The 12,081-nt window shown below is 41.4% G+C and overlaps 1 protein-coding gene across 2 annotated transcripts in view; it reads right to left on the bottom strand.

Annotated features, from left to right (window-relative positions):
- Positions 1-12,081, bottom strand: part of RTN1 (reticulon 1) — a 521,272-nt gene that overhangs the window by 277,549 nt on the left and 231,642 nt on the right. The window contains exon 1 of one of the 2 annotated variants that reach the window (XM_058293347.2): positions 9,735-10,177. The exons of the other annotated variant lie outside the window; for it this stretch is intronic. Within the exon in view, the coding sequence (XP_058149330.1) occupies positions 9,735-9,981 (247 nt within the window). The 5' untranslated portion in view covers positions 9,982-10,177. Of the gene's footprint in view, positions 1-9,734; positions 10,178-12,081 lie in introns of those variants that run through there. 2 annotated transcript variants of the gene reach the window in all.

Raw genomic sequence — 12,081 nt, 5'->3', positions numbered from 1 at the left:
CACAGTGCTCATTCTATGCCATGATGACTTAGCTTCTCTGATACTGTAATAATGAGAATAATTACCATTTGATTGCCAGGCACCCTACAAAATCTAAGACCATATATATCTACTATGGAATCTGAGGCTTGGGGAAGTCAAGTAACTTCCCAAATGCCACAGAGAGGCAAGGAGCTCTTGCACAGTATTTGGCGCTCTGTTCTTCCCATACCACATAATCTTTCTTTCAAAGGAATGAATTTATTCTATGGATTATATTCTTATTTTCCAAATCTGTATCAACATACTGTTTTAATCTCCAAAATCATTCCTTTATCTATAGTTGCCAAGTAGAGATTTCTGCTCAAATAGCTTGTCATCATGCCTTATGACTAAAAATGAATTATCAAACTTCCTAACCAGTTCCCCATCCCACAACTCTATAGCACCAGTATTCACCCAGCCATAGGACACAAAACTTTAGAGACATCTTTGATTCATCTCTTTATCCCCCATATCCTGTTGATTATAAAGTCCAAGTGAGTGCTCCTGGGAAGCCTTCATATCTGTACCTTCCTATTTATTCCCATGGTTACCTGGTTAAGACTCTGGGGCTGATGTTATTGGGTCAGGCTTCTTTCAACAAAACTCCCAGGTTTCAGTATGATCCTCTTTGAGTTCATCCTCTATGCTGCTGTCAAACTAATCTACTTTAACACACTTGAATAATATTTCTCCAACACATAAACCTTTACAGTTCTCAAAAGTCATATAAAAGCAGTCTAACGTTCTCTGAGGGTCTTTCAAGACCCCTAGAATCTGCTTTCCCCACCTGGCTGGGCAGGTTAAACCAGCCTAGTCACTGCTCATCTCCATGTCACTATTCACTCCTGCTTCTCCCCTCCCCTAGATTGCCTTTCTCTTCATTCTGTCTAATCCTACCCTATCGCTCTTTTAGGTGTTAGTCGCCCTCACCTCCTTCAAGAGACCTGATGCTATGGAGTCCATCAAATCAAGAATATCCTCCAGCACTTATACCCATACCACATGTGCAAGCACTGGGCTAAACCCTGACCTGAGTTGCTTATCTCATTTTGTGTGAGTTATTCAGGTCTCCTGACAAGATGGTAAGCTCAGGAGGAAATGGGGAATGGGGCATAGCTCTGCTTCTCTATTCCCTACAGACCCTAGTAAAATGCTATGCCCAAAGTAGTGACTCAGTAAATCAGTCTATCAGTCTTGTTTCCCTGAATCACTCCATATGAGTGTGAAGAAGAAGGCCATATTTTAAGAAGCCCAGATTTTTCAGGTCCAGATGAAAAATCTATACCAAAGGTAGATATGTCACTGATTTTTATTTTTATTCTAGTGCCTATGAATCAGATCAGCAATAACTTGAATAAACACAAATTTTTTGTTGTCCAAAAGTTGTTTTTTAAAAAATGAAGATTTGATGTACATAAAATAAAATTATAGCTATTTTGTAGGATATGAGATATTCAACAAATTCTTCACACTCAGGAAGCAAGATTGGTCTATAATTAGTTTTATAATAATATCACATAGTTGATGAATTAGAAAATCCATTTGGGGTTTAGACACAGAAATTAGAATGCAGAACTGTTCCAGCTGAAGATGCAATTCATTAGGCAATCCAGAAAACATGGTTTAATAATGAATAAACTGCCATAACTATAAAGATAGTGAAGCAGAGAACTAAGCAGAGAATCAGATGATGTTTTTAGTATTTAGAATTATTTAATAAATTTGTAAAACATTTTAGAATATGTTTTAGGGAATTAGATATAGAAGTGAAAGTGAGAAAGATATATCAGGAAATATAAACAAGTAAAAGAGATAATTGCATATAACGTGTTTCACATTTAGGTTAATAAGCCACAATTAGATAAAACTGTAGAGGTCTCAAGAATCAAGAGTGTTACATTATAGGGTTGTATCAACAATGGAGAACTAGAAAAGAATTTAAAGGCTGTGATTGTGTGGAGAGTACATTTTAGGTAGTTAATGTGAGGTTAATGGTGTTTCTTGTGATGGACACCATTTGTGGTTTCATTAGTGTGCTGTTCACTTTTGGTAGAAATATGCCCATGTAACAATGGCAATGTAAATTAGGATTACTGCTCTCCTCTAAGAAGGCATAATAGACCTTGGTATAGTTAACACCTTCCTTTCTAAATTTCTCCCATTAAAAGAGCAATTCCACTTCTGCTGAACATCAGTAACTAGGAGATAGGCTCTTTCTTTGCTGGGCAGTTCTAATTACCAGAATGTTCTCCTTTGTTAAACAAAAATCTGCTTCTCCAATTTACCCACCAGTACCAATTCTGCCCTGTGAAATTATCTGGGTCAAGTTGTCTTTCTTTATATTCTAAGAGTTCTCCCAGTATTTGAAATTAACTTTCAGATCTCCTTTAATTCTTCTCATCTTCCGGCTAGAAATTCTTAATATTTCAACAATTTCTCAAAATACATGTTTTCGAGAAGCCGTTTCAATCTAGCCATCTTTCTCTCCACCATACTGTAACTCATTAACGTCTCTCAAAGCAAGGCATCCACTGATTAGTACAAGACTCCAAATTTGGCCTGCCAAGAACAGAATCTAGAAGATACATTACCTCTTATAACTTGCATCCAAGACTTCTATTAATACTACCTAAAATTACATAAGATATTTTAGTAATTTCACCATACCACTAAGCTCACCTTTAGTTAATTACAGCACTCAAACTTCCCATCCCCCACAATGGACTATTTTAAGTTGTGTCTCTTACATTCTGTACATATTAGAATTTGCTTGACCAATAGTCAGGATCTTACACTTATAATTTTATTTTATTTTATTTTATTCTTTTTTTAAAAAATATTACATTCAAAAAATATGAAGTCCCATTCAACCTCACCGCCCCCACCCCCTACTCCCCCCACAGCAATACTCTCTCCCATCATCATGACACATCCATTGCACCTGGTAAGTACATCTCTGGGCATCGCTGCACCCCATAGTCAATGGTCCACATCATAGCCCACACTCTCCCACGTACACTTATAATTTTATAAGCCACTGTTCTTCTTTTCCTTTCTAAAATCCCTAGCTTTGATGCTCATGCCATTCCGTCCTTTCCTAAAGATATTAGCACTTGGCTCCCTGTCACTCCCCAATATCTGTCACGGCTCTCTATGATTTCAATAATGATACAGACAACTACTTCACTCCTGGCCTTTCCATTCTTCTGGACTTCAGTCCTCCAGGGACCCTGTCCTCCACCCTGTCACAGTCTCCCACCCCCTCCATAATTTTGATTTCAAACATCCCACTCTCAAGAGCTCGACCTCCTCTCCTTTCATCTCCCTCACATTTGTACCCATACTCCAGCAGTTCCTCAACCCCACCAACACTTACAATCTACTTTCCTTTCATCTTTTCACTTTCATGCCCCTCTTGTCCTCCTCCTCTCATCATATTCGATTCTATAACACATCAGTGCATGCATTGCTTTGCATATGTCCTCAACTCCATTGCTTGACTCCCGTCATGCTCACCAGAAAAGAAAGGGAAAAAACAAGCTTGATTAATTAAATCCAACCATCCGCATCCTCCAAATCAACACTTGGGCAGCTGAACATGACTAGGAATAAACACATACATGACCAGACTCACCTTAAGGTCATGCCTACCAACTCCAAGCAAGACCTAGGGCTTTTCAGAATTTCTACAGCTTTCTCCTAATCCTTTCATTTTCCCATTTTCTTAGACAGCAATTTTATACTTGCTCCCCTCTTCTTCAACTTCCAACAACTCCACACTTGCCTTCAACTCTGTTGGTAACCTTGCTTCTATTTCACTGGTAGAACAGAAGCAGCCTCTCATCCACCCACTTTCTGCACCTCTACCCCCTTCTCAGCCTTTTCTTCAGTAATATCCATGAACTTTACACATGTGTAACATCAACCCTCTACTTGTACACTGGGACATAGTTGTAGGAATTCTCCCTTTTTTCTCCTTCGTCAATCTTTCCTTTATCATTTTTATCATCTTACAAAAAGGCTTTAATATCCCCCATCTTTAAAACAATAAAAACTTTTCTTCTGTTGATCCCAATCCCCTTTCTAGTTACCTCCCCATTTCTGATATCTTCTTTACAGGAAAACTCCTGAAACATGTTATGTCTGAGATGTTTCTTATTTTCTTCCCTCTTTTCTCTTAAAATCATTCCAACCAAGTTTTTTTCTTTAATACTTCACAAATGAAAAAACAACATGTTTCATTAAATTCATAATGACTTCCTCACTTCAAACCAATGGCCAATTCTTACTTCTCATCCTACCCAGCCTACAAGAAGCATTTAACAGAGTAGATCATTCCATTCCTTAAAACTTGTTCCTCTCAAAGTCTTCTCAATTCCAGTTAATACCATCTCAATCTTGTATTTGCTCAGGCCAAAAATCATTCCAGGACTGCTTTCTCTCACACCTGACATCCAATCTATTAGAATACCCTGTTCATACTACACTTGGAATATATTGGAACCTAACCATTTTTCATCTCCCTCAATGATATCACCGTGGTGCAAACCACCATTATTTCTTGACCAGTTATTTCAATAGGCTCCTAGTTGGTTAGTCTTGCTTCATCTCCCCCACCAACACCAACATCCCTATGTTAGATTCTCAACACAGTAACCAAAGTGAGCCATTAAGCTTAACTTGAAACTCAACTTTAAACATGCTTCTCCTCTACTGAAAACCTTCCAGTGCCTCCCATCACACTCAGAATAATATCCATCACTGTCCAGCCTCTCTGAGCTTACCTATCCTTCTCCCCTTGCTCATTCCATTTCACTGGCCTCCCTGTTGTTCCTTGCAATTATCAGGCATACTCTGCCCCAGGGTCTTTGCACAGGCTGTTCCCTCTTCCCCAAGGCACTGGACTACTTAACTCCCTTCCTTCATGGTTCTGCTTTAATATCACCTTAATAAAGACGCCTTCTTTGACTCTCCCTTCCACGACCACCAACTCCTTGATCATTCTGTTTTAACTTTCTTTATAGTACTTATCACCCTTTGATATACTTTATATATTTTTTTTTCTATCTCCTCCCTCCTTCCTCCACAAAAAAAGAATATAAGCTTCATGGGAAAGAGACTTTTTATCTGTCCATTCTCTATTGTATCCTCAGTGCTTAGAACAATGTCTGGCATAGAACAGGGGTTCAATAAATAATAATATAATCATGAATGAATTAATGTTATCTTGCTGAAATTGATAACAGTGGTTGTGGTTGTCTCTGGAGAGGGGCAGTGATTGGCTAGCATTCAGGGCAGTAAAAGATTTCATTTTTTCTATATACCCTATTGTACCTTCTAAATTTTATACTATGTGAATGTATTACCTACCCCATGAAACAATTTTTTAAATTAGGGCAAAAAATGATTTTAAAGAAAAGAGTTTATCTTGTTGCTTATGTATAAACATTAAAATCAAGATTATTTTTAAAGCAATGCTATCTCGTTGCAGTTCAACCATCCTTTGAAACTTTATGCCATTTGCAAAATTAAAGAGCATGCTTTTTGTATCTTTATGTAAATTGAGTGTTTCATTGAGCTCTTGGGCATATTGAGTTTTGTATATTTATTGGTGAATCATAATCTGAAAGAAAGAATATTATATTGTGTGGGCATTCTTTTTAGTGAACCATTGGGAATGTCTGGTGGTCAATATAGTCTTTTCTAGAGTTTACAAATATTTGACATAATAATACCTTCTTAAATTCTATCAAAAATTAACATCAAATGCACTGGCTTGTAAGTTTTAAGAGTCCACCATTTCCCCTTTTTTGAAAAACACTTACCCAGTTCAACTTTTCTGGCATTATTTTTATACTCAAAAGGTATTGGCAACAACCTTAAAACTGCTTGGCAAACTCATTCAATACCATGAGATTAAAAGTGGCTAGATCTAAAGATCCAATCTCATTAAAACAATGATATAGGATTTTATCATCTGTTTACGTATCCTGGGTTTCCAGTCTCTCTTCCCGTATGTTTTAGACTTTCCAACTTAAGAAGCATTTTCCGATTTCAAACAATACAGGTTAAATTTGAATTGAGATGTCCTTCTGTCTCTTTTGCCATATATTATCACTACCACATTTTTCATGAGCAGTGAACCCCTCCAGTTCATGCTCTCCTCATTGCTCTTTCTGCCTTCAAATATTATTTAAGCAAGCAAAGGGTGATTATTTATCTTTCATTTTTTGACCATTCTCTTTACAGTGCCTTTAAGGCAGAGCATGCTGGTGTGGAGATCATGGCTCTTTAACTGTGACCTTTATTTTCACTGTCCTCCATATTTTAGAATACTTTTTCAAAGTTCTCTTAAATTCTTTCAGTCAACATTGAAATAATTTACTTTAATTTTTAAAAATAACAATGAACAAATCCAAAGATCTTAGAACCACACTTCTTTCTATGAAGTAATATAGAATGAGATGGTGATAATGATCATAGATAGATAACTAGATAGATGGATATAGATTAGATAGAGATATGTGCAAAATGCAAATTTATAAGTATTGTGATCAAAGTAAAATAAACTGGGAACATTTTTCTGCAGTTTTCAAGAAACTTAATAAAATTTTCTATAATCAATTTCACCAAAGCAAATCAAATTGGACTGATTTATCCTGATCATTCTCCATTCTGTTCTCCATTTTGCCTTCCATGCACAAAGCAGTCAATGAGTTAATTCCCAAAGCAGTCAATGAGTTAACTTCTTACCATTCCATTTTGTTCAGATGTTCTATTTTAAATTCTTTCTTTAAACAAAGGACCATTCTTCTATCCTTTTGTTACTGTATGCTCTTTTTGAATAGTTTCCAGGAATAAAATAACTGATCATGAAAAACAAAACAGTTGCTCTTAACATCCTTTGTAAAAAGTTATTAGATGATGGCACTGTTTCATGACTAATAACTCTAACATGTTGTAGCCTACACATGGTGTATTAGATGTTCCCTTGGCAACAGACATCATCTCACATGCTCATTATAAACTTTAGACATGAAAAATTTATCACTTTAGAAGAAAATGTTGCTTTTCCACAACAAGGACAAAAGCAATGAAAATATCTTCAGATACAGTGCTGATAGAGTTTCACAGACTGCTTTAAAGAGGTTTAAACATATTCCAGGAGAACTATTGAGAAATATTTTTGGAAATATTTCTTTGAGAACTTTAATAATCCTCAACGTATAAAAATAAATAACAAAATCTCTGTCCAGATGGCATTATTGTTAGTGTTTTTCTGAAAAACAATGTTTAAAACATCAATATCTAACATTTTAATATTCCATCTGCAAAAGAAACAAAGTCTATTTACAATGCATCTTCACGTCTAAATTACTTCTTTATTTGATTTGAGTCCCAAAGTGCACAACTCTTAAAAAAAAAAAAAGACAGTGTGCTTGATAGGCTTCTGCTGGGTTTGTCTCTGATACAGTTAAAGATCCACCTGCTGAATTTACTTATAGTAATAGAACTGCTGAAATAACAGATGAGTAAGCTGACCCAGATTTTATTTGGATTTTTCAAGATCTAGCTATTTATTTAGATATTTCTGGCATCTGGGTTTCTTATAGTAGTCCACCCAGTCTACTTAATAAGAAACATTAAACAATCAACAACCATGTGAGAAATTCCTTCGAGCTGGATTAATACTAAAAAGTTTTATATAAATATGCAAAATGTGTACTCCCTCCCCCTTCATTCTCCTTCCACCCACATTTAGCATCATGCTTGATTTTTCTTGTGTATTTGTTTCCTAGGAGATCAAACTCCTAACACATTCAGAAAGTAAAATGATGTTTCTAATAATAAGAACTTAAAGTAATATAATAATGATCCTGCCACAGAGTAGGCATAATAATAATTTTTAAGTGCAAAGGCATACTCTGTGGTCTAAGCATTTGTTATGTGGTAAGTGATTTTTAGCGGATAGAACCGTTACTGATTACGGAGCGCCTAGCTGCCTTTCCATAGAGCACTTAACCTTGGTGACAGTAATGGGAGGTGGGTAATGTTTACAAAGAAATAATTTTATTTGGTTACAGTGGGTTAAGGTTTTAAACTCTGAACTATCCTCAACAAATTGTGGTACTTATAAAAACTGCCTTTCTTTTCATCTTCTGACATCTCCTTCCTTTTACAATTACAAAGAGTTTTGTTTTCTGTTTATTCAGATGGCGAAGTTGAAAGAGAAGCTTGGCTGCCATTCTTAGACTTAAATCCTGTCCCCCTCTGATAGATAATTAATTTACGACAAATGGGTTTTTCTGCTTTAGAATTTTTCCTCCCTCCCTTCTTTTCTGTGCGTGGTTTAGTTTAGTTTAGTTTTGTTGCTTGAATATGGTCCCTACTTTTTCTCTTCCTTTCAGAACAAATGTTATCTTTTACTCAACACATTCTCCAAACCTCCTTTCTCCTATCAGATCTTTTGTACAGGGGCAGCTTTAAGACTGCCTAAGGCACACCACATAACCCTTCCGGAGAGGCGGTGTCTTAAGAAAGGGGTTCCCCTAAACCAGCTGCCTAGGCACTCCCGACAATCCCGCCCCTCTAGCTCTCCTCCAGCCGGCGCACCCACCACCCCAGGTCCTTGAGCGCTACATTTCAAAAACTACACAACTCCCATCCCACCATAGCAAAGCGTTCTAAGGGAACAACAGCACAACACAGTACTCCCTATCCCACCCCCTGGATAGACAGCGCTAAGCAGACTCGCAGCCCCACGCCAAAGCGCGTCTCTCGCCTGCGTCCACCCGGATGCGTCAGGGCCGAGAGCTCCCGCCTCGCACCCGTGCGCTCGGGCTCGGAACAGGGAGGCAGGAGACCGGAGGCCGAACTGAGGGCAATTCGCAAATGCCGGGGCGGGTCCAGACTGCTGGGAAACTGCCCCTTGTTCACTCCCCACCACCCAGTCCCTCCAGCACTGCAGCCTGGCCCCCCACACTTTGGGATTCCAAATTTCAAAGCTGTCTGCAGGATTGGGGGCATCCGGGCAGCTGGGAAAGAAAACAGGTTCCGGGCAGGGACTGCTACAACTCCCTACCCGCTTGCAACGTCGCCCCTCCTGAATTAGACCTGCACACCTGGGATTTCTGTTTTCCGCAGGGGGTGGGGTGTGGGAACTGAGAGAGAGAGAGAGAAGGGCGCGGCGACCCCTGGAGACAAGGGGTGCGGGAGAGGGAAAGCCACATCCCCGCCCTGGACTAGGCGGGTCTGGGGGCGCGGGCCCGCTCGCCGCTTTGTTGTCGGCGTCCCTTGTGGCTGGCGCGCACGCTGCGCGCAAACACGCCCCCCAAAATCAGCACAGCCCACCCAGCCGGCCTCACGGGCCCCAGCCCCTGACCGGAGAAAGAAACTTGTACCCGGGCTCCAGGAACCAGGATCCTGCGGTCTGTCTTGGAGGACAATGCTAAAAGCCGAAAGAATAACGATGATAAAATAAGAGGCTCAACAGTATCTTGCCTTCCTCTGGGGGGTTTGGAAAAACGGACTTGGCGTTTTCTACCAGTCCTCTCATATTTACAGCCGCCCTTGGGGAAGCGGAGGGGGGTGGGGGGTGCTTAAGGCGGGGAGCGCGAGGAGGGTGCAGAGGAGAGCGGCGGCGGGAAGGGGGCCGGCCGGGGGACCCGGGCCCACCGCGCGTTCGCGAGCCGAGCGCGGGACCGCCGTACCTGTGGATGCAGTTTCCATGGCAACGGGCGGCGGCCGGGCGGGGCCCCCGCCGGGCTCCCTCGGCGCGGCTTCGGCCGCCCCGGCCCCGGCGCCCAAGCCCCGGCCCGGCTCCTCGGGCCCCGGAGCCGGCTCGGCCACTTTCGGCGCCACCGCTTCGGCCTCCGCCTCTCCCCGGTCCCCACACCACTGGGACCCGGGGCCGGCCGGCGGCGGCAGCTCGTCGTGCGGCTCGGGCGGCGCGGCCATGGCTGGGGTCCCCCGGGCGCGGCGAGGCTGTGGGCCGGGACGAGGAGCTGGGCGGCCGGGCGCTCCCTGCTGCTGCCCCCGCCGGGACCCTGGACTTGGGAGGCTGCGTTGTCTCCGCGCCGCCGCCGCCGCAGCTCGGACCCAGCCGCCGCCTGCCGCTCTTCCCGCCTCGGCTCCTCCTCCTCGCCCTCCTCCTCCTCCTCTTCCTCCGGCCCCGCCGCCGCCGCTCCTCCTCCTCCTCCTCCAGTCCCTGCTGCCGCTGCTCTTTCGCTACTCCCAAGCCTGTTATTACGCAGGTGAAAATGGCCTGCTTCTTCCGAGTCTTCCTAGGCACGCGTCAGCCCCGGGCTTGCTAAAGGCAGGCCTCGATTGGGGGATGTGCCAAGTCCACTCGAATTTTCCCCTCACTTGGGGAGGGGCAGAGGGAGAGGATCAGCAGGTAGACGCAGCCCCCGGCTGAAACAGGAATGGAGAGGCGACGAAGTTAAGCCCTGCCTGGTGTCCTGGGACTGGAAGGAAAAACGGAACAGGAGATCTTGGGGCCACAGTTGGGAGGGTGCCTAGCATCCGCTGGGGGTGGGGCCTGAGTCTGCAGGGTGAAGGGTTGGAGATGGTAGGGATGGGTGTTGGTCACAGACGGAGACAAGGGAATCTGCAACCCCGAGGTTAAAGCCTGCGTCCTTAAACTGTTGTTTCCAGAAACGAGCTGAAGTACAGAAAAGACAATCAGGAGAGTCTCCGAAAAATGCTTACCGGACTTCATCTCTACCAGCCCTGAGTGCAAATAGGATGCAAATAGGCAGTACAAAAAGCTTAGTTTCCTTTTAGAAATTCTGAGCCAAAGTAATATAAATAAGAAGCTGCCTTTGCAGAGCCTATTTTATTTGAAGAGTTGGTCATTCCAAGAAGCTTTTTTCTTTACAGCTCTAAGATGGGAGATTTGACAGATAAAGCGAGGGAGGGAAGAGAAAGGGACTTACCTTATAATGTATTGTTCCCATATTTAGACCCATCTTTTCAAAAAACGTTTGTGCTTTTATTGCTTCTAAAATCATCTATTAAATGATGTGGTTTGAAAAAATAAGGTTCAGGCCAACACAGAGGGTAGGGGAATAAGCTTGCCTGCTCCTCCAGAAAAGGTGAGGCACGGAGCACAGCATACGGTTATGGTCTGTGGGACTCAGAGCTGTCATATGCACTCTGAAGGTTTCACGTTTGTCCACTTGTATATTCAAAAGCCAATTTCAGCCCCAAAGTGTTCCTCATAAGTTCTAAAACTAAAAAACCTAAATCTTCCCATTTCTTTATCTTGCTAGTACACTACTGTTCGAAACATGCTCAGTGACAATAAGTTACAGAAATTTGTTAACACAAAAGACAAAAAATAAGGCCTACTATCTGGCAGATGCCCCTGAAGATAAGATGGTTATCACATTTTACATTATTGATACCTTCAAAAATTATCTCCCATGATGGATATGTTCATTCTTTTGATTACAGTGATGGTTTCACTGGTGTATACATATGTCAAAACTCATCAGATTTTTCACTGTAAATATGTGCAACTTTTTGTATATCAATTATACCTCAGTAAAGCTATAAAAAAAGGATTACCCCTCCAAAACAAAAAAAAATTCTTGGCTATCAAGGATCATCACGGTTTTCAAAATCTTTTCATGGGAAAACAAGAGGCTGTTTAAGAAACCTTAAAGATGAAAAAGTTTATTCTATGGCTGTCTTTTCCATGGAGTTTAATCCTTTTGTGTAATAAGAGGGCACTTGTGAGCTTTTTTCAAATCTGTTGTTCAACCCCCCCCCCTAAAGGATCAGAAATACCAGATGGAAATTTCTCACAGCTTCATTATTGATAACACGCCAAGAATACAGAAAATGCTAGTGATGTAACTTTATAAGTTGTTTTTGATGGCGGCCAAATATTTGAGAATTATTATGGTAAGAGTGTAACATACAGAATAATAGAGGATTTTTTCCTCTAAAAAACATTAATGAAAGTCATTTAAAGTTGGAATACTTCTACAAGCTTCTTAGCTCTTTATTCTTATACAGATAAGATTGCAAATATGATTCCAATTATTTTCC

The sequence above is a fragment of the Dasypus novemcinctus genome, chromosome 3 (genome assembly GCF_030445035.2).
Source record: "Dasypus novemcinctus isolate mDasNov1 chromosome 3, mDasNov1.1.hap2, whole genome shotgun sequence".
Taxonomy (NCBI): Eukaryota; Metazoa; Chordata; class Mammalia; order Cingulata; family Dasypodidae; genus Dasypus; species Dasypus novemcinctus.
This window is presented reverse-complemented; position numbering and strand designations above follow the sequence as displayed.